The 23,784-nt window shown below is 48.2% G+C and overlaps 1 protein-coding gene across 13 annotated transcripts in view; it reads right to left on the bottom strand.

Annotated features, from left to right (window-relative positions):
* Nucleotides 1–14,137: 14,137 nt before the first annotated feature.
* The window catches only part of RYR1 (ryanodine receptor 1), a 166,375-nt gene continuing 156,728 nt past the window's right edge, over nucleotides 14,138–23,784 (bottom strand). For all 13 annotated transcript variants that reach the window (XM_083159885.1, XM_083159890.1, XM_083159891.1 and 10 more), the window contains 7 exons: nucleotides 23,115–23,261; nucleotides 20,311–20,445; nucleotides 19,661–19,817; nucleotides 19,466–19,530; nucleotides 19,142–19,242; nucleotides 19,010–19,061; nucleotides 14,138–15,974 (listed from right to left, as the gene is read on the bottom strand). In XM_083159885.1, the coding sequence (XP_083016011.1) occupies nucleotides 15,879–15,974; nucleotides 19,010–19,061; nucleotides 19,142–19,242; nucleotides 19,466–19,530; nucleotides 19,661–19,817; nucleotides 20,311–20,445; nucleotides 23,115–23,261 (753 nt within the window). In that variant the 3' untranslated portion in view covers nucleotides 14,138–15,878. The remainder of the gene's footprint in view (nucleotides 15,975–19,009; nucleotides 19,062–19,141; nucleotides 19,243–19,465; nucleotides 19,531–19,660; nucleotides 19,818–20,310; nucleotides 20,446–23,114; nucleotides 23,262–23,784) is intronic.

Below are 23,784 nucleotides of genomic sequence, written 5' to 3'. Positions count from 1 at the left end.
CTGCTTTATGACTATGGGGGATTCTGCCTTATTTAGAGCTAGACGCTCCCTCTCCGGTGTCCCCCGACTTACTACCCCCTTTGCAGGATTTGGCAGGGTGGCCTGCTCCACAGATCTTACATTCGTGCTTAAAACGGCACTTGGCCCCTCTGTCACATTTACCGTCGTTGTAAGCGAAACAACGCCCTTTCCCCCCGGATTTCCCCGATGCTTTTCCCCCTTGAAAGGACTTCTTCCCGGCGGGTTCTGTCATGGGTTGGCTTTTCCCTATAACCTCCCACCAGATCTCAACATGCTTTGAGCCCATGGGCATGATGGGGGTGCCCTCGTGACATAGTCTGAACTTCTCATCATATTCCCTCCACGCCGGGCCCTTATAACTCATAAAAGTCTCATTTATGAGATGCAAGTACCTGATCACATTCAAGTATTCAGTGGGTCTGAGCGTTAAGTAACACGATGAGAAAGCCAGAAATCCCCTTAACCAATTATGGAAGCCCTTAAAGGCAGCTTCGCCGTTGGGCGTGGCCTTCTTTGCTTTATCGAATTCTTTCTTCATTTCTGTTGTTATAGTAAAGAAATCGATAAATTTCCCTTTGCGGATTTTTTCCCTAACTCCCTTCCTGAGCCCTCGAGCTACCGCCGTATTAGAGCAGTGCGATGCCCCAGTATCCGCTGGCGCTGCTGGTGTGCTACGCTTCCTCTTACGCTTTTTCCCCTGCACCTCCTTCGCCACTTGCTTCGCGACTAGCTTTGCTAGCTTGCGCGGGCGTTTGGTAGCGCCTGAATCATCACTTCCCCCTGACGATGCTGAAGACCCTGACTCACCCGAGGACGACCCTTCCTCTTCACCATCTCCCTCTTGCGACGTGTTCTCGTCAACTTCAACCACTGATTCGCTAGCAGGTGTTTCTTTTGCGGCCGAGGATTCTCCCGCTTTCTTGGATGTCTGGACAGCTGATGCGTTTTCCCCTAGAGTCGACCGCGGTGTTGCTGTGCGTGCTGACCTCTCACGAGACCTCGACCCCAAGGACGGCATCGGTGAAGTTGGACGTGTTTCAGAGGCTGAAATAGAAGGGGGGTCAATAACTGTGCGACTGGGTGAAGCCGAAGCCAGTTCGACAACTTCCGCTGCCCCTAAATCTGCCTGCAATGCTGGCCCGCGAGCGCTAGACCTATGCATATCTGTCGCCACCTCCTCTTGCCTAAGGTGACTATCAGGGTTCCCCGCGAAATGGCCCCTTGGCGGCGGCGCCCAGCCCCCGTACGGCTGCATTTGATATCCCGGGAACCCATATCCCCCTTGTTGGATGTAAGGGTTGTATGCTGGCATGCCTACATTGAAAGAGTGGCCGGGCCCAGAACCCCAATAGGGGAACTGAGGCCCGCCGTAACTCCCAAATGTTTGGTACTGCATGGGCCATTGCCCCTGCCCCTGCTGCCCCATGAATTGCTGAGGTAAGAAATGGGTTGGACCTCCCTGGGCCCTGTTAAATTGTGGGCCTGACGCATAGCTGTGCTGATTTTGGGTCCCGTAACCCCTTAAACCTTGCGTAAAACTTCCTTGGGGAGGCTGAAAGCCTGTTCCCCGACCCTGGTCCTCATAAAACAGCTCCCCGGCCGGGGGGTGGGTTGCACCCTGCCCATAATGCCCCCCCCGCCAATGGCGCTTGCATACGCCATAACCTGGGCCTTGGTTCATTATATTGCCCCGGTGTGGGGCCACCTGTGATGACCATCATGGGGCTAGGCCCCCTGCCCGGGCGACCCTCCCCCACTTCCACGAATCCAGCTTGGTTGCTGGCACCCTGTGAGCCTGCATCCCTGGCCTCCCTTCCTGCCTGTTCTGACTCCTGTGCCTGCGCCTCTGCTGCCTGCCCAGCAGATGGCGCTTCTGCCCCTATCCTGCGGTTATTCCCCGGGGAGTCAGCAGGGGGAGCTGCCGTCCCCCTGTCTCCCGACTGAGGTACCGAGACCGCGCAGGGAGCTGCGCGGTCTCCGTCCCCACTGACACTCCCTTCCCTCCCTGCTGAGTGACGCGAGGGGGAAGCCGCCTGACTGCCGCCGTCTTCGGCGCGCATGAGAGAGCCTGGGGAGCGCGAGGGGGCAGATGACGCGCCTCCCGGCTCTCCATCTCTGAAGGCCGCGGCCGCCATTCCGGGAGAGCCGGCGTCCCCGCCACCCGCCGCCATGACACCCCCGGGTCCCGGAGGATGAAAGTCACCTGCGGAGGGAGCAGGAGGGGGGGTCCTTGCGCCCGACCCGCCACTACCGTGAGCGGCGGGTGACACAGGCCGCGACCCGCCGCCTCCGGCTACCAGCACCACCGAGCGACCACTAACATCCCCCCGCCCAGGGACATGGCTGAGCGGGCGCGCGGCGTCCGCCAGCCAGCGCGGCGGTGGGGCATTCCTTTTGGGCCTACCAGACATTATTCCACACTGAGGTAAGACGCTGCAACGCTTTACTTATCTTTCTCTGTGACGCTGATCCCTGCAGATCAAAAATCAAAGAGGGCGCATACCCTTGCTACCATAACCTATATACCCCTGACCTGGGGTGCAACCCCCTTTGCCCCCCATTGGTGGGGGCTTCCCGCCCGGGATTAACCCCTCCTTCTATGCCCTGTCTCTCTCACTCAACTTTATTTACACAGCCCAATTCACAGTCTCTTAACTGCACTTAGGCTTATTCAGCCCTCGTTTTGACTTCTGGACAGGAATGCTGGAAAATATTTGCTGGACTTCAGGGCCTGCATATGTAGGACCACATTCCCTCGGTGTATGAAGCAGTGAAAAGGGTGGAGAAGTGAGATGTTGAAGTTGCCCATGGCAACCACTCAGCTACCTCCTATTATTTTATAGTATGCAGTGAGAGTACATGGACAGTGATTGACAAAATGGTAGGTTATTAGCTATCCAGCATGACAAGACCACAGAAGGGGATATTCTCATTCGCTTTGCCTGTTCCGCACGCAAGGAGAAAATCTCACATCATTTCTATTCATTTGGAAACTCTGAGCAAATTTGACCACACCCGCTGATCCTTACAGATCACACCCTGAGGCGCAAATGCCACCCCTATTTATAATTAGGTCACTAATAAAAAAAAATTAATAAAAAAGCAGATACTTTTCCTGTCAGAATTTGGGCCTGTTAGGGAGGTACAATGCGCAGTGATTAATCATTTTAATATATACTCACTGAGTCATTATACTCAGTATATATACTCATTCACTATACTCAGTATATCACCTGTGGTGAGCTAGGTAATTGACAAGAAAAGTGTTTCACCACAGGTGATGGCAATCATACATTACCAGGGAAGTCCAGGAACAGAGCATTTTCTCCCTCATGGAGAGGGTCAGGTAGGCAAGTATGCTTCTCATGCTGCTTTCAGACTGCATAACTGGCTTTGACCCTGTATTTGAAAACGTTTCCAAAAACGGGTCTGCCAGGTAAAACCCTTTTCACACGCATCTCTTAAACGGTATATTACCGTTTAAGTTCCGTTTTTTTACCTGGCAGACCCGTTTTTGGACACTATTCAAATACAGGGTCTTGCCAGTGCGGTCCCCCCCTGGTAATACATATGCCCCGGTGCCCTGTACACAGACACTTGCAGAGGGCAGAGACCATTGCGGAGTGCGGTGTCGTGTCCCCTCCCCCCCCTCCCCAGAGACCAGTGTGGACTGCAGTGTCCGGTGTCCCCCCCCCCCCCCCAGAGACCAGTGCGTTGTCCGGTGTCGTTTCCCCCCCCCCCCCCCCCCCCGGGTGTGACTGTGGACAAGGGAGCCGGGATTAGATGCTGCAGCAGGGGAGACGAGACCCAGGTCCAGGGGTGATGATACGGGCTGCAAGGGGCAGGCACTTCTCCAGTCTCCCCTGGACCGGGGTCTCGTCTCCCCTGCTGCAGCAGTGACGCTGTCCCCGCTGCCGCTGCCGGTGCTGGGGATGCTGCTGCTGGACTCGCTGGACTGCGTAAAGCTCAGCTCCGACGAGGCGACCCGGGGATCCAGCATCCTGCCCCCCATCTTCCGGCTGCACAGACCCGGCGGCGGCGGCCACGACCCACAGCAGCCTCCACCGCCCAGGGACGGGCCGGGGGTACGGGCTGCGCTGTGGGAGAATTCGGGCAACACACAGTGCAGGGTCCCTTCGGGGAATGTGAAATGAGTGGCGGGTCCCTGGGGCGCTAGTTACCATCCGCCCCAGGGACCCCGCCGCTCATTTCACATTCCCCGAAGGGACCATGCGCTATGTGGCACTGGGGACTGGAGGAGTGTCTGCCCCTGCAGCCTGTATCATCACCCCCGGAGCGGGGTCTCGTTTCCCCTGCTACAGCATCTGATCCCGGCTCCCCTGTCCACAGCGAGGCATGCTGGACCGAGCTGCCCAGGTACCAGGGGAGGGGGGGACCAGTGTGGGGTCCAAAATACCGTTTCAGACCTGTTCAGACCAAAAAAAAACGGGTCTGAAACGGGTAGCACTCTGCTTTTTTACCGTTTCCAAAAACCGTTTTTTTGGAAACGGTAAAATCACTCTGTCCCGCACATATTACCGTTTTAAAACGGTTAAAAATCGGCAAAATACAGTTTTTTTAGTGCGGTCTGAAAGGGGCATTAGTGTTACCAACCCTCCTGCATTCTGCAAGAGACTCCCTGAAATAGAAGCAATCTCCCTCTCTCCCTCATTAGTCTAGCAATCTCCCTTTCACCTAGCCCACATTGCACTGTTAAATTTTTGGGGAAAATAGAAATCAGAGATAGATACATTTATATTGAATCATCAGCACCATTTCCCAGCACTTTACCAAGTATAATAGCTCTTACTAACTGCTTTGAGGCTCATCTACATTTGGATTTAAATTATTTTACAAGATTCCTCTCAGATGTAGCAGTACACACCCACGCTTCTAGGTGCCACGTTCACAATCTCTTTTCACAATCTCTCCATGGGGGTTATTCTAGTCCATTCTTTCTGACAAAATCCTTCTTAGATGGACAAAACCATGTGCACTGCGGGTGGGGCAGATGTAACTTTTGCAGAGAGAATTGGATTTGGGTGGGTTTTTCTTCAAAGTGAGATCTATATTGCAGTGTAAAATAAAGCAGTCAGTATTTTCCCTGCACAGAAACAAAATAACTCACCCAAATCTAATTCTCTCTGCACATGTTACATCTGCCCCCCTGCAGTGCACATGGTTTTGTCCATCTAAGAAGGATTTTGTCAGAAAGAATGAACTAGAATAAACCCCCATATATGGAACTAGACATGCCCTTTGGGTGGAGCATGACACGCACCCTCAATGGGGCACTGTGCAAAATACTGCTACCAACTATAATCTCCCTGAAACTAGTTTTCAAAAGTAGGCAAGTATGATGCTTCTAAACACTCACACTTAAATTTAGCTCCTATGTATAATTGCCATCACCAGGTGATGGCAATCCTACCTTACCAGGGAAGTCCAGGAACAGAGCATTTTCTCACTGAAGGCAACCCTGGGATACTTTGGGTTAGTGGCCAAGAACCAATCTCTTATATATTTAGCCAGATCTGTCACTCATCCCCTGTGTATATAACATTCCCCCTCAGCAGGATACACAAATTCCTCCCCCCCCCAGGGAAAAGTGTTCTATGTGCATAACGTTCTACACACCCCACCCCCTTGACATCACCTCCCCCCGCCCAGCCAGGGCTACAGTACACGCCCACCATCCACCATTACTCCACAGCCACCATCCACCATTACTCCCACACCTCCCCCCCCCCCTCTACCAGCAAACCCCCCTCCCCCCTGGACACCCACGACCCCCCTTCTGCGATTCGCGCGTCCCAAACGCCCCCCCTCCCGCGATTCGTGGCACCCCCGTGACCCCCCCTCCGCGGCACCCCCTGCGACCCCCCTCCCTCGATTCGCGGCACCCCCCACGACCCCCCCCTCCCCCCATTCGCGGGACCCCCGCTACCCCCCCCCCACGATTTGCGGGACCCCCGCGACCCCTCCTCCCACGATCCGCGGGGCTTAATTGTTGCTCTAATTAACATCCTCAATAAATTCAAACAACAGGCTAGAGTTTTATCTCTCATCAGACACAGTGTTTCTTCACAATAAACTCTGTGCTATTTACTGTTTGTACATTTGTTACTCATACCTTGTGGAAAATTGATTTGTTGTTACATTTGTTACATTCCTCTAGGTCAGGCATTCCCAACCACGGTCCTCAAGGCACACGAACAGTGCAGGTTTTGTAGATATCCAGGCTTGAGCACAGGTGACTTAATTAGTATCTGAGGGATTCTAATGCCCCTTTCCCACTGCAGCTCTTAAACGGTATATTGCCGTTTTTTCCCCACAATTTACCGTTTAAGGCTGCAGTGGGAAAGCGCCAGAGTTGAAATACTGGTTAAAGTTAACCGGTATTTCAACCCGTTTAAAAAGCAGAGTCCTACACGTTTAAATACAGTTTTTAAGGCAGTGGGAATGCCTCTTAAACGGTATTTAAAATCCCACACTACTTCCCCCTCCCCTGGTACCTTTCCTGGAAGGGTACCTGCACCATGCATATAAATGAGCCTTGCATTACATATGCGCATATGTAATGAGCGGCTCATTTATATGCACGGCGCTCATTACACATGCACATAGTGGGAACTACTAGTTACCATCAGCCCCAGGGACTGCCCGGATCCCAAATGGACCCCACCCCGATGCCTACCCACTGCCCTGCATCCATCAGCCACAGGGAGAGACCTGAAGTGCTGTGTCCATGCCGGACCCCGCTGCCCGATGCCCCCCACGCAGGTAAGTGCCAGGGGAGGGGGTGGGAGCAGGGTAGGTACCCGGGGAGGGAAGGGGGGGGTGCAGGGCAAGTACCAGGGGAGGGAGGGGGGGTGCAGGGCAGGTACCAGGGGAGGGAGGGGGGTCCAGGAAAGGTACCAGGGGAGGGGGGGGTTATGAAAGACAGGCACTCTTTTTTAAACGGTTCACTGCGATGTGAATAGCACTTAAACGGTATTTAAAACGGTAATCTAGTGCAATGTGAATGCTAATACCGTTTTAAATACCGTTTAAAAATACCGGTACTTTAACCGGCTCTGCAGTGGGAAAGCAGCATACCTAAACTATCTGTGCTGAAGCCTGGATATCACTAAAACCTGCACTGTTGGTGTGCCTTGAGGACCGTGGTTGGGAATGCCTGCTCTAGGTGGAATTAGATACCTATATATACTGTATATGTCTGTCTAGTAAAAATTTTTAGAGATAATCAGTAAAAGTTCATTCTTAAAACACTTCAATCATTCTCTTACACTTCCCCATTCCTCTATATTGTGACACTAGTATTGACCGCTGAACCAGGGGCTTTTTTAAATTTTGAGTCCTTTGCGTTTCCCTACCTATCTTCATCCATTCCTTACAAATTAAAAACTACGCTACATAATTTCAATACAAGAGTGCTCCCAACAAAAAAGAGAGTTTTTTTCTTCTTCTTTTGCAAATTCTTAATGTACTCTCAAGGTTGCACCTCCACACCTCCTAAATTACATGAGAAACATAGGATTCTCTCTAAAAAGACTACAATTGTGGAAACCTATACTGTGCTTCAACTACCATATATACTCGAATATAAGCCTACTTTTTCAGAACATTTTTTATGCTGAAAAATCTCCCCCTCGGCTTATACTCGAGTGAGGGTCCCACTTGAGTCAATAAGTTTTCCCAGTTTTTTTGTTGTAAAATTAGGTGCCTCGGCTTATATTCGGGTCGACTTATACTCGAGTATATACGGTATATAAAAAAAAACTAAACCTGTGCACTGGTCGACTTCCCCATTCCCCTTTTCCCACCAAATGAGACCTTAAGACTTTGTCGCCCATGAGTATGTTGACCATTCAATGGTGTAGACCTACTGACTGTCGACCATAGGGCATACTTGCCTACTTTTGAAAACTAGTTTCAGGGAGATTATAGTTGGTAGTAGAACTTTGCACAGCGCCCCATTGAGGGGGCATGTCATGCTCCACCCAAAGGGCGTGTCTAGTTCCATATATGGAGAGATTGTGAAAAGAGATTGTGAACGTGGCACCTAGAAGAGTGGTTGTGCACTGCTACATCTGAGAGGAATCTTTAAAAATAATAATTATTATTTTATTTATATAGCGCTTTTCTCAAAGGACTCAAAGTCCTTAAAATACATCAAGAACATGGTACATTGAACAAAGGCATTAGAATTGGATGAAGTTGGAAAACAGAGAATTAAGGACTTAACATAGAGAGCACATTAAGCATACTGCTGGGTTGGTGCAGATATTTTGGGTAATAACTTCTATGGGTTATATATTCCAAACAAAAAAGGTACCAGGCGCGGCAGCCGTCTTGGGCGCACAACATTACCTTGGGAGAAATAGGTCACGCCCAGAAGAGATAACACAAAATGGGTGGTTTCAGTGTCCTAGTGCTAGTGTCCCACCATAAACATCAGCTCCATGTGTTTTTCATTCTATCCGCAGGCATACCAAATAAGGCAGCCATTTTGGGCGCACTACAATGGTTACACTGTAGGAGTGTAGGAGATAAGCCACACATGGACACAATGCACATATGGGAAAAAATACTTATATCCAAATGTAGATGATCCCCAAAGCAGTCAGTAAGAGCTACTATACTTGGTAACGTGCTGGGATATGGTGCTGACGATTCAATGTAAATGTATCTCTCATTCCTTTTTTTCCCCAAAAATGTAACAGTGTAATGTGGGCTAGGTGACATGAGGGAGATTGCTAGACTAATGAGGGAGAGAGGGAGATTGCTGCTATGTCAGGGAGTCTCCTGCAGAATGCAGGAGGGGAGGTAACTCAGATGTAACAGTGTAATGTGGGCTAGGTGACATGAGGGAGATTGCTACACTAATGAGGGAGAGAGGGAGATTGCTGCCTTGTCAGGGAGTCTCCTGCAGAATGCAGGAGGGGAGGTAACTATGCCATAGGGTGTCGACCTAATGAATGTCGACCTAGATGTAGTCGACCTAGCATACCATAACCGGCCAGTGTATGGTCCAAAAACATAGCCCATGTGCCACCATCAGTTAGAGGTGGGAATAGATGTATATTTCTCCTTGACACCTTATAACCTAGAGGGCTCAATGAGCATCTAGGATTTCATAGTTATTATGAGTACGAATTTCTTTCTAGTCAGTGAATTTATGCTATTTAGTATTTGTAACTAACTGCTGCAGCTTATGGTCTATTACTTATTTATTTTGCTCGAAACTGCATTGGAATTGTATCTCATTATAATGTGTTAACTTCAAACATCAGACTGCTAGCACTTGTTTTTATTTTTATGTATGATTTTTGGGGTATTTTCACTTCACAGAGTGATATCCCGGCTGTTCGTCCATCTGCGCATGTGCCGCAGCGTCTCTCGGAAACCAGCTGAGATACACTGCATTCAAACTACTGGTATTCCCAGCAACGTTACGCGATCCAGGTTCACTTAGGTGATGTCATTAATGGACACACTGCTCGGCCCATAATCATGCCTGATGTGGGATTATTACAGGTGAGCGAGGTGTTAGATTGTATTGTGTTTTCTTCCTGACGACTTCACATATGTCATTTTGAATAAAAATAAATGATCTGCATTAAAAAGTCTCCAGAGTGCCGCTTTATAAATTGCTCGTATCTACAGTGACCAGGTGTCACAGGAGGGCACCGGAGCAGGAGGAGGAGCGTAGAGGGGAAGAGAGGAGGAGAGCAGAGAGTTAGGAAGGCAGAGAGGAGAGAGAGAAAGAGGAGGAGAGTGGTGGAAGAGAGATAGAGAGAGATAGGAGAGTGGAGTAGAGAGAAGATGTTTGGAAATAGAGAGGAGCACGGAGAGCGAGAGAAGAGTGGAGGGAGAGGAAGAAAGAGCTAAGGGGCCAATTTATCAAACAATATTTGCGGCTAAATCCCTGAAATCTTAGCCGCAAATATTAAGTATACCCCGAATGTATCAAAATGGGACCACAGCAGGAATTTCCGATCCCTGCTTCGATCCCTCCTTCACCACCGAAGCCCGCAACCCCCATAGGTTTCTACATCGAGCAGCCCGGCTCCGTATCCCTGGGCTATCGCCATTCTGAGATGGCGATAGCCAATTGTAGCCTATGCCACCAGGGCAGTGCGGACCGCAGGGTCGGCTGGGGGTCAGTGCTAACTGCGCATACGTAACCCCCCCGGCTTCCAGCCCCCCCCCCCCACACACACACACAGCCTAACCCTCCCTCACTACAGTCTTAATGTCCCCATACACAGATCCCGCTTATCCGAGGGAACTGATTTCCGTGCAGCTCTCCCGGCAGCTCCCTGTGAGGGCTGCATGCGATTTGGCACTTGATGTGTCATTCTTACATGTGGTGAATGTGAAGGGGAGCTGCTGGCAGGGAGGAGATTTGAAACCTGCCATTTAAAAGGATGGGGCCACTGATTGGTTGAGAGAGCTCTCAGGGGAGGGGGGTCTTGGGGTGCAGAGCAGGGAGGGCACCTCCCAGCTCTGCAGTCTATATGCGGCTGGCACACTCCTATCGGATGCGATACATTGCGAGTTTTTATTAGCACTGATGCATCCGAACCAACAGATCATATGTGTTGCATGTATGGGGGTGATGCCCGGCACTTCCCCACTCTGCAGACTAGTACCCCTTCGATATCACAAAAAGAACCTGGGTTGTTGTTGGGTTGACCTAGGTCTCTGTGTGGTCTGAAAGGTCTGCTGTGTAGTGTGAAGTGGTAATCTGGGTCCCGTTCACACTGTAGAGAAGGCAGCACTTGGAGACAGCATCTGCTCCAAGAACATGGTACATTGAACAAAGGCATTAGAATTGCATGAAGTTGGAAAACAGAGAATTAAGGACTTAACATAGAGAGCACATTAAGCATACTGCTGGGTTGGTGCAGATATTTTGGGTAATAACTTCTATGGGTTATATATTCCAAACAAAAAAGGTACCAGGCGCGGCAGCCGTCTTGGGCGCACAACATTACCTTGGGAGAAATAGGTCACGCCCAGAAGAGATAACACAAAATGGGTGGTTTCAGTGTCCTAGTGCTAGTGTCCCACCATAAACATCAGCTCCATGTGTTTTTCATCCTATCCACTGGCATACCAAATAAGGCAGCCATTTTGGGCGCACTACAATGGTTACACTGTAGGTCGGAGATAAGCCACACATGGACACAATGCACATATGGGAAAAATTACTTATATCCAAATGTAGATGAGCCCCAAAGCAGTTAGTAAGAGCTACTATACTTGGTGACGTGCTGGGAAATGGTGCTGACGATTCAATGTAAATGTATCTCTCATTCCTTTTTTTCCCCAAAAATGTAACAGTGTAATGTGGGCTAGGTGACATGAGGGAGATTGCTAGACTAATGAGGGAGAGAGGGAGATTGCTGCCTTGTCAGGGAGTCTCCTGCAGAATGCAGGGGGGAGGTAACTATGGTGTAACAGTGTAATGTGGGCTAGGTGACATGAGGGAGATTGCTAGACTAATGAGGAAGAAAGGGAGATTGCTGCTATGTCAGGGAGTCTCCTGCAGAATGCAGGATGGGAGGTAACTATGATGTAACAGTGTAATGTGGGCTAGGTGACATGAGGGAGATTGCTAGACTAATGAGGGAGAGAGGGAGATTGCTGCCTTGTCAGGGAGTCTCCTGCAGAATGCAGGAGGGGAGGTAACTATGCCATGGGGTGTCGACCTAATGAATGTCGACCTAGATGTAGTCGACCTAGCCAGGGCCGGTGCAAGCCCCCCGCCAAAAAACCCAGCGCCGCCCGCCCGCCGGGGGGGGGGGTGTGCGGACCACAGCAGGAATCTCTGATCCCTGCTTCGATCCCTCCTTCACCACCGAAGCCCGCAACCCCCATAGGTTTCTACATCGAGCAGCCCGGCTCCGTATCCCTGGGCTATCGCCATTCTGAGATGGCGATAGCCCATTGTAGCCTATGCCACCAGGGCAGTGCGGACCGCAGGGTCGGCTGGGGGTCAGTGCTAACTGCGCATACGTAAACCCCCCGGCTTCCAGCCCCCCCCACACACACACACAGCCTAACCCTCCCTCACTACAGTCTTAATGTCCCCATACACAGATCCCGCTTATACGAGGGAGCTGCTGGCAGGGAGGAGATTTGAAAACTGCCATTTAAAAGGATGGGGCCACTGATTGGTTGAGAGAGCTCTCAGGGGAGGGGGGTCTTGGGGTGCAGAGCAGGGAGGGCACCTCCCTGCTCTGCAGTCTATATGCGGCTGGCACACTCCTATCGGATGCGATACATTGCGAGTTTTTATTCGCACTGATGCATCCGAACCAACAGATCATATGTGTTGCATGTATGGGGGTGATGCCCAGCACTTCCCCACTCTGCAGACTAGTACCCCTTCGATATCACAAAAAGAACCTGGGTTGTTGTTGTTGGGTTGACCTAGGTCTCTGTGTGGTCTGAAAGGGCCCTTTCAAATTTCCCAGGTCTGGCAACCTGACCCCGGTTAAAAGAAGGGATAATCCCAGGTCACGAATTGCTGTGTAGTGTGAAGTGGTAATCTGGGTCCCGTTCACACTGTAGAGAAGGCAGCACTTGGAGACAGCATCCAAGCACTGCCTCCCCCCCCCCCCCCCCTGATGATGTGCCACTGTCCCACCCTTATGTGACATCAGGGCCCCGGCGAATGCCGTTTCTCTATGATGAGATGCCGAGTCACTCCCGGGGCAAACCTATATCTAACTCCCGGGTGCGACCTGGCATTTGCAATGTGGATGAGGTATAGGTGGGTGCCAGAGGTGCACCCACAGTGCAGGCGCTGGCACACACCTAGTTACGGCCATGATAAATAGTTTTGAAATGAGATAAAGGGGTAGGGGGGGGGGACATCTTTGGAGACTCTTCTTGATGTGAGGAAGGACAAAGTCATTTCCACTGTACACAAGCAATCCAATTACTTTTGAAATGTTGGATTTAATCAGAGAGGTGTCAGCAGGTGGCCCACGATGTAACATGCCCCCATGTCTTATCTCTTCACCTCCATATACCTGGTGCACTTCTAGTTTCCAGAGACATTGTCTGAGAGTGGATACTAGGCTAATACTTACATGCAGCTGGTCGTATCATCATGGAGAACCCATGGAAAGCCAAGGCACGGTGTCCTGGCCCTCCCGTGCGCTTGTGAATGAGCTCCTCTGTCGGAAATGAAACTGCCCATTGCCCTATAAATGACTTTGATACTTCAGCAGGATTTTCTTGGGCATGTCTGTCCTTTTTTGAGCCTGTGATGGCGGCAATTCACCAGATCAGTTATAGTGTGTACACACGGTACAATCCAGCATGAGATTTTGACTATATAGTCAAAATCGCATCGGGATCGCATGCAGATCGCACAGGTTTTTTACCTTGCGATCCCGTTGTGCGCTCCCGGGACTGCATAAATAGGAACCCAGATACACAGGGCAGCAATGACTATATAGTGGAAATCGAATGAATTGTATGTAAATAGCACATGAGTTAGCAAAGATTGCGTCGCAAGTCGAATAGCACAGGAATCTCACCGTGTGTACACACCGTTAGTGTAGTATAGGGCAGGGCACCTGGTCTTTATGCACACCTTCCCCACAATTTTAAGGTGTATTTCTAATGGACCCATGGATAAATTGAGAAAATAAAATTTTTGTACTTGTGTTAAATCATCTTCTTTTATTACATCGAGGGAAACTGGACGCTCTCCATTTAATCTGATATTCCCAACATTTTTGCATATTTTTGAAGGGAAAAATCTGATTTTTATTTACTCTGAACACATACTTGCCTACCTGCCCAAAGTATCCCAGGGTTGCCTACCTGACCCTCTCCCTGAGGGAGAAAATGCTCTGTTCCTGGACTTCCCTGGTAATGTAGGATTGCCATCACCTGTGGTGACACCTTTCTTATCAATTACCTAGCTCCCCACAGGTGATGACAATCCTACATTACCAGGGAAGTCCAGGAACAGAGCATTTTCTCCCTGAAGGAGAGGGTCAGGTAGGCAGGTATGTTTGAACAAAACATTCTATTGGTGCTTGTGCCATGGCGGATTGGTCTGCTGACAAGTAAACCACTGCAAGCCTTACAGCGTCATCAATAAATACTTTATTACAGACAAACAGGACAAAGTTTCTGCACAATTAAGAAGTGAGCTCCCGACACAATGGCACATCACCTATATTCTGTAATACCTCTTTGTGAAGGAGATGAGGCCATCGGCAAATATCTCATTGTGTAGGAGAGATTCTCTGTAGCAATTTTGCAGAGAACATACAAGATTTCTATTGCTGATTGTTGGCGAGAGAAGTGGGCATTGATGTATCGCCATCTAGAGTACAGAAGCGTTAATGCAGGGGCAGAGAGGCATGGCATCACAAGAGGTGTCCTGCTCGCTACACTGCACTCACCAACAATACCCAGACAATGATTGTACTAATGCATCAGGCATCTGCAGCAGCAGCACAGTAAACATTCACAGTTACAAACAAAAATAATCCCACATTGTCACCCTGCGAAATTTACCCCATGTGGGGATTTATAAGGCACTACATAGCATACAGGGAGTGCAGGGAACACTCCCATTGACCACAACAACATTTTGTGCTTTTTATTAGCTGTCCCGGCCTGGCAATGTGGGAGGAGTCTTCGTATATTGGATACTGTTCAGGTGACAACTATGGCGGATGCGATCACAGGACACAAAGCACCACAAGTTCAATTGAGATTCTAGCAAAAATATTAATATTTCTAATTACCCTGAACCTTCCAGAATTTGGTAGGCAAGTCTGTCAGTCCCTCTCTGTCTGCATCAGAGTAACTTTCTCAGGAACGTTCTGAGACTTGTTTGCAAGATCCAGAACAATGATGTGACATTAATCCTAAATGTAAAAATGGTATTTCTTGTAGCACTAATGGCTGCTATAACTTTGCATTATTTGGGTAGCTGTTCTCTGCAGACAGGTGTGACGAACATAGTGGCGCACAGTATTCACCAAAACTGTCCAATCAAAGAATTCAGTGTGTTGGAGAGCACCCTTCCTATTGCTGCCCCCCGTACAGACTTTTAAACATCATATTTGCAAGCTTCTTGCCACAAAATACATTTAAACAACAAAATAACCCCAAGACTATGAAAATAAACCAATCTAGGTGGATGTGTAATGAGCTCACAGATCAGAACAACTGAACTGTATAGAATTTATTTTTAACCCTTCCTTGCACTTATTTTTTGTTGTTGTAGCAATGCTTTATATTTCAATGAGCAATAGGATAGCGTTGTATTCTGGAAGGGGCTATGTGTATAGAAAGAGGTTTGCAGCATCTGGGGCTATTGGGGGGGGGGGGTAGGGTATATACTGTTTTACACAAACTAATATAAAACTGTATGTGCAATGCTCTGGAGCAAAGCCTAATGCACATTCTTCAGCAGTGAGGACGCTGGTATTAATTCACCTTGCAAAATCTTGGTGGCAGTGATAGAACGCAGAGAACACGGGTTCCTATGGAGCAAAGGGTAATTGCAGCTGCCTGTTGTGGGCTGCAGCTCAAGATGCAATGCTCTTCAGCAGTCTCAAAAATGCAATCATCTGCAGAGGCCATAATGCTTTACAGATGTGAAGATGCTCTGCAGGAAATTTGGCACTAAAGGCATCTGGATTATAACGGTGTAACAATCTCCAGTTAGTTTGTGGACGTTCTGCAGAATGGCTTCTGTGTTGGATAAGCAGAGACAGGAGACTGGTAGGAAGTTATCTTGCCAATGTCTCCCATAGGTTCAAGGATCTGACCACGATCCTGGAAATATGTAACTTGTAACGTATCCGTTATCCCAGCTGATCCTCATAGGTCTTCCGGAAACAGTCTCCAGCGGGGAAGAAATCCCAACACCTTTCCTGGTACATCTTCCAGACATACGACTCCTGCAAGAGAGACAACCAGGTCATTTCCTATGCTACAGAATGATCATAAGAGATGAGGCACTGCTCCTATAATGGGTGCGGGGTGATTCACCGACAGTCGGCAAGGGGCTTCAATGTGCTCGTCCCCCTGTCTGGCTCACAGTCGGGATTCCGATGTTGGAGAAAACAACTGTTGGAATCCCGCCAGTCGGTAAGTTATACCATATCCCCTTTTACATACTGAGACATTCTACTTCTCGTAGCTAAGTAACAGTGTCAATGTACTGCGTATTGGGGATGACATATATTGCTAACAGATACTGGGGCACAGTGCAGAATAATTCACAATGGCTCATATTTTACGGGCCTAAAATGTGTAGGATATTTACCACTACCTTTGGGTCCCATTGACTCACATGTGCCTGAGGAACTATTGGATCAATCGGGGTAATATTCAGAAGTAAGTAATGAAGTTTTATTTATGTAGCACTTTCCAGACATCAAAACAATGCACATACATAAGATTTGGTTAGTACAGCAAAAGATAAGTCACACAGACATAAAGGAAAGCACTGAGAACACAGAGGGTACAATGTGGTGTTGGTGCAGGCATTTTGGACAATAGCTTCCATGAGTTGTGTATTCCACCCTAACAAGGTACCAGGTGAGGCAGCCATCTTGGGCGCACTGCGTAGGATTACCCTGGGTACAGGAACAGACAATCCATTGAATCAAGCTTCTAGTCATGCTGCCACTAGTATGTTTTGGTACTGCTTTCCTAGCACGGCGCCAGTCTCATTGATTGTATGCCTTAAGTTTAAGGTACTTAAGGCATACAATCAACGCGATGGACCCGATTTTTTAATCTCATGGATCTTATGCATCCATAAGATGCATGAGATCCATGAGATCCATGAGATCAAAAATCGTGAGCCCCATATAACCATTGTTAACGCCACCAGCACTATCAACACCAACCCGAAGCGTGGCGAGTGCAGCGAGCCCGCGAGGGGCGGTGGTACGCGTCCTCCGACCTTTTCATACCCCCACTATCCACCTCGGCGTGGAGTTGATTTTATATAGTGTGGCGAGTGCAGCAAGCCACCGAGCCCGAAGCGTGGCGAGCCCCGCGAGGGGACGCGGACTACTTTACATGTATTCGGGCTCGGTGGCTCGCCACACTATATAAAATCAACTCCACGCCGACGTGGATAGTGGGGGTATGAAAAGGTCGGAGGACGCGTACCGCCGCCCCTCGCGGGCTCGCTGCGCTCGCCGCGCTTCGGGTTGGCGTTGATAGTGCTGGTGGCGTTAACAATGGTTATTGGGGGCTCACGATTTTTTATCTCATGGATCTCATGCATCTTATGGATGCATAAAATCCATGAGATTAAAAAATCGGGTCCATCGCGTTGATTGTATGCCTTAAGTACCTTAAACTTAAGGCATACAATCAATGAGACGGGCGCCGTGCTAGGAAAGCAGTACCTATTCAATTTCTACATATGATGTTTTATGAAATGTATTTATTGTGAAGATCATCCAAATGGTTTTCATTCAATTTGTATCCTATCCAGCAGCGATGCATCCCACTTGTGGTGTTTTATTTTCTCTGATCATACAGGAGTGACTCTCCTGATTGGTATCAGCAGGTCAGACTAATGAGGCCTACACCCGAGGCAATCCCCAGGAATTTTCTAAGTGATCGCAATAGATTTCTTAGAAAAGGCCCCTGCATTGCTCCATGTGTAGGGGCATAGCGTTCTTATCGCACCGGTGATCAATATCCAGCACGTTGTGCAGTGCTGTGTAATGAACGATCGGAGCAATCTGGCATCGCTCAGAACGCTCATTGCCCTGTGTGTAGCCCGCATAAAGCTGGATATACATATATCAGAACGATTTCAGGCCTGAATGCAAGATTTCATACCTCCCAACTTCTGTCCGTATGAAATAATTAGCCGCAACCTCATTTTCATACGAGAATAGACGCTGTGCGCATGCGCACAGCGTCTATTCTACTAGATTGGGGGTCTCCCAACTGCCAACCCCCCCCCGCAGCGGGACAATGCCTGCCGCGGGTGGGACAGCGGGACAGGACCCGAAAATCGGGACTGTCCCTCTAAAATCGTGACAGTTGGGAGGTATGAGATTTGGAAGGTTTGTGTGATGCATTGTGTGTGTGTTTTTGTGCACATTGTGAATTGCTTTGGTACAATTATGATCCGATGCACGGTCCCACGGATTGTGAGATGGAACGTATGATCTTATGTGCTGCACACATGATCTGAAGATGCTTCTAATGACCAGTATGGCGGCAGTTGCAGATCTTACGATAGATATTATATAAAATTACACACATAAGATCTATAGCGTGTCTGGGAAGCTGCCGGGGAGTTCAAGGGAAATCGTGACACGATCTGGATTGGATCTTGGCCAGTTTAAGTGCCCTAATTTTTCACCTTCCCAGGTCCCAAAGTTTTTCCTTTTGATATTTAAATGAACAGGGACACTGTCCCCAAAGATAATGCCCCTTGACAAATGAGTTACTATCTCTTGTTAAATTGAGAGATACATCTAATCTGTTGCAGAAACACTCTCTACTTTATAGACAAGTATTGCATTGATTTGGGGTTATTTAAAAGTTCAAAATATGTTGGAAAGTGGCCGGCAAGCACAGACAGGTGCAGTGTTTTGGCTGTGGCTCCTTCGCAGGCGCCCATAAGCGGGTTGGAGGTAGGGAAATAGTGGATACTCTGGCCCAGGCTTGCTGGATAGTCCTGGGATTGCTTACACCCCACCATGCACTTCCTGTCAGCAGCAGCCTCTCCCCAGCAATACCCCTTCCACTTCCTGTTCTACCCCTGTCTCCAAGAGTAACATAGGGTGCGTGGCCGCACCTCCACAATTAGGACCCTTCAAAAGGGAGAGGAGCACCACTGGTCACCTTTAATCTCATTTGAAGTATCCCAAATGAAGTCTCCATAACACTACAATGTCTAATCACCATGGGAACCAGTGTCACAATGAGTTTAATTGTGAAAGGTTAGACTCACCTGCCCTGTGTGTTCTGTGTCATCCTTGTTAATCAGATACATCAAAAAGAACCTGTAAGAAAGCACAGATCACGTTAGAACCCATTAAACCACTATAGTCAATATCCCGCTGCGCCCAATCCCACAGCTCACATGTAATTGGCTAAATTATGTTCTTCCAGGGTATGGCTCTCAAAGCCGTGCGGCGTTGTATCAAAGTAATCACTGCCGATGCCACAGATGAAGCATTTGGTCTGGAGGGGAGAACACAATAACGTCAGGGCAGGAGTGGTACAGAATAACTGACAGTACATATGGTTGGGGACAATGGAGAGGGGCAAGAGGCAGCATAAGGGAGCGAGTAGGGGCAATCGAAAAGCATTCAGAGATTACTAAGAATGAGGCATGACGGAGAAATATAAGGACCGGTGCGGTGGCTCTCACTGGGAGTAGATGTCACATAATAAAGTACATCACCTCCATATCCTCTTTCACTTGCTCCTGTTGGTCTCTCAGTTCTCCAAACGCATCAATGATCAGACCTGAAGGAGGAATCCAGGTTTAGATGTAAATCATTTTAATTACAGGGTCAGGATTTATTCCTGAGAGATTAACCAAACTCTGGTTCCTTAAGGAAAAGAATTTGATGGGTTTTCCCTGACCAATACCTACCCTGAATAATGGCCAGGAGGATGACGATGACAAAAAAGAAGAACGTTATATCAAAGACAACTCGGTAGAGCTCGTACTCGTCTCCGGCAGGGTCCTCAATCTCATCTCCAATGCCTCCACCGGCCCGTACACCAACATACATGTGGAAGAGATAACACTGTGGAGAGGAAATCATCGAGCATGTTATATTACAGAAGCAAAGGCAGTATCATAGTTATCTGGGTGGAAGGTCAAATGGTTTGTTGTAGAAGAATGAAGGCTAAGAACATGTAGAACCCTTTCACCACTTCACCTATCTAACCCCTGCAATGTTCCATTCATTCTTATAGGGAGCGGGTATACAGTAGTCTCTTAATCGCCTTTTTTACTTACATAATTAGACCTGTTTTCTTTTCAGAGCAGCTCTATAATCAGTACAGTAAGAGTTTTTACCATTCACAGAAAGTGGCCCCACTATTGCTTTTGAGAAACTTGATGCTGAACAAATTTTCCTGCCCTTAAATGCATTCATCTGGGTGTTTATAGGTTAGATAATGATTATAGTAACATCGCAGGCCTCAGCCAGGAATGGACGGATTGGCAGCCATTCAGATTAACGTTAATGATTGACAGATGGATAGACAAGACAAATATAATCCAGGTGTACTTACGGTCATCATGTCATCACACTTCATGTCCGGTTCATCCTCGTCCTCACTCTTGTTGTAGAATTTACGGAAGAAGTTGAAGGCAACCACTGTGTACAGGTATACAACCACGGCCAGGAGGCCGACTGTCATCATGAGCTGGGGAGAATCGGAGAAAGAAGGAAGATGAGGAGTCATCGTACAGTGGGGCTGATAGACTATAGTCAGAATGAGAAATAGGTATTAGGCATCGCTCGAAACCGGGTGTTCAATTAAATACAATTGACAAAGCCAATCGCGACAATGTATAAATAAAACTATATTTAATAAAAATAGACACAAAAAGAACAAAGTACACATAGATTATACACATCGGCCGGTGATTTATACGATTCCATGGTACGCCCAGTTTTGCTACGTACGGCACCGTAGGGAAATCGCATCGCATGCGATTTTGCGGGGCATGCGATGCGATTTTTCAGTGTAATTTATTCACTGCTCTGTCAGCCCTGGCCCATCACATAGCACTGCATGTCCTGCAAAATCGCATGCGATTTTATAGGTTGTGCGCTGCCATTACATTAGCTATACAATAATATGATTGTATGGCCCCAAAATAGGTTTAACGCACCCCCACCCCCACCCCCCCCCCACCCCGAAGCGTGGCGAGCGGTAGCGGAACGCGTCCTCTGACCTTTTTCATTCCCCCACTATCCACGTCGGCGTGGAGATGACTTTATATAGTGTGGCGAGAGCAGCGAGCCACCGAGCCCGAACCGTGGCGAGCACACGTGGATTACTTCACATGTATTCCGCTCACCACGCTTCCGGGTGGCGTGGATAGTGGGGGGGGGGGTGCGGTAAACCTATATTATTGTATCCCTAATAGATATTTATGACCTGATGCACTTCCCTGCCTTAGTGCATCGGCGGTTTTCTCAAAGAGCCTATCACTGACCTCATGTATCTGATTTCTCATACACATTGTTGCGATTGGCTATTTCAATTGTATTTCATTGAACACCCAGTTTCCAGCGCTGCCTAATACCTATTTCTCCTGTTTTTCCCCATTGGGGATTGAGTACCCTCATCTAGACAGCAGCTGAAACGGGTCATATATCCCCCTAGCGCTTAACATTTTTACATTTCTTATAGTCAGAAGGAAAAGTGGATTTGGAGGATTAGGGCTAAATTTACAAAGACAGGAGTTCTATTGAAGATGGGAAGTTTCCCATAGCAACCAACCAAATTTTACTTCTCTATTTAGCATCTTCAAGAAGATAATAAATAGAATCTCGTTTATTGCTCTGGGTAACATCCCATCTTCAGTAGAACTCTCATCTTAGTAAATGTACCCCTTATTATCCAGATCAGATCACACGCTCTATATATACAGGAAGTAATGTATAAAGGGTCAAGACTGAAACATTGTAAATAAAGAATAGTAAATGCAGAGTAAGTAAGTGAGCACTATGGACCTAGTAAGTTCCTATACTAGGGATGAGCGGAAAATCAGTGGGTGCTTGTGATGGATACATACTCGTATTGGCATAAGGTAGTAATAAGGCTGTAGAGAAATGCGTCTGATCCAGAGTCAAGTCCTATGTGTAAACCAACAGTCGAGACAAGATGCTCTTGCAAGGTGATCCCTACATATAATTATGTTTTGTGCTAAATCACCTCCAAGAGCCGCACGTAACATTTTTTTTTACCACACACCAAAAAATGACTAAAAACATATAGAGCACACGCATTAAATGTAGTGAGCACATCAGAAATGTGGAAACAGGGATTAGTGTTCCTGGCTGATGGCTAGAAAGGTGTACAAGAATGGTCTGGGCGTGTTATGGGAGTGCTGGGAACAAGACAGTGACAGCGGAAGCATATACACAGCTGCAGACATGGAGGCCATGGTCAGTCGGAGAATCTGCAGCTGCCATAGGGCTGGTGCAAATTTCAGCACTGCGACTCACTGTGGCTACTAAGAGAGCATCAGCCAGTATTTACAGTGTACACGGGAGCTGGAACTGCGCACATCAGTCCTTGCACATTTGGCTGCACACCTGTACACAGTTGAAGGACTTTGTTTACACGTGTGACGACCAACACATACGGCTACGTGCAACTCCGCATTAACCCCTTCAGTGGTGGGTTCTCCTGGAGCAGAACAAACCTACCAAGGCAGGTTTGTTCTGCCCCCAAAATACTCGCTACTGAAGCTGTAGCCACTGATCTTCTGCAGCAGATCCTGCTCCCTTAGTACTGCCGCTGATCGCTTCCCACCACCGCTCAAGGAAAAATCAGGACCAATCGGGCACACTACAGCATTTGTGTGCTTGGGCGCCGGAGCACACAAATGCCTGAGCAGCCCCGAACTACCCCCAAGCTGTGTCCACGGGAGTGAACGACGAGGGGGGTGGTGCTGTCAGGTGGTGGTGTGCCAGAGATGCATCACTGCTGGCACACACCTACTTACCAGTGGCATGGTCGGAGATTTACCGGGAGAGCCCGTGCCGGCAGTGCAGCTCAGCCCGCAAAATTTCCAGCCATACCAACAAAAAGGTTCACCTCTGAATGAGGCCCTTAGTGTGCAGATGCTTATCAACACCACAACAAAGTGATTATTTCCTACATCTTTAAAATCACCAATTTTATTAAATACATATTTTTGCAATAAGGACAAAGACAAAATCGACAGGAGATGCAGAAATAGTTCCCCAGTGCCTGCGATTATTTCCCTATTTGCAGTCGTTAATAGCAACCAATGCAATTGTATGTACTAAGGAGCCTGTGTAGGAGACAGCACTGATTAGAAATTGTGCACAAACCTGTTTGCCGTTGTGCGTGACTGAAGACAGGATTGTGCGCAGGGTCTTCACGCCCATGGCAATGTCCAGAAGGTGGCAAGCATAGAAGAAATTGTTGTAGTGGCCGAGGAGGGACATGACAGTATACCACACCAGGTAGAGGAACGTCTGGGAGACAAATGTACATAACATGCAGTGTCAGTAAGGCCACACACACAGCAGGAGCATGGTCGGTGTCCATGTTGTATGTTATATTCAGCATCTGCTATTAGCTCTCTGGTGTTGCCAAACAGACTTATCCCATCTATGTGACACCTGACTGATCGACTACTCTATCCTGGTATTGCCAAACAGACTTATGTCTTCTATGTGACACCTGACTGATCGACTACTCTCCCATGGTGTTGCCAAACAGACTTATCCCATCTATGTGACACCTGACTGATCGACTACTCTACCCTGGTGTTGCTAAACCGACTTATGTCATCTATGTGACACCTGACTGATCGACTACTCTACCCTGGTGTTGCCAAACAGACTTATGTCATCTATGTGACAACTGACTGATCGACTACTCTACCCTGGTGTTGCCAAACAGACTTATGTCATCTATGTGACAACTGACTGATCGACTACTCTACCCTGGTGTTGCCAAACAGACTTATGTCATCTACAGTATGTGACACCTGAC

Source organism: Crinia signifera, chromosome 9, assembly GCF_055691185.1.
Source record: "Crinia signifera chromosome 9, ASM5569118v1, whole genome shotgun sequence".
Classification (NCBI taxonomy): Eukaryota; Metazoa; Chordata; class Amphibia; order Anura; family Myobatrachidae; genus Crinia; species Crinia signifera.
Note: the sequence above shows the minus strand (reverse complement) of the source record. Positions and strands in the feature narration are given on the sequence as shown.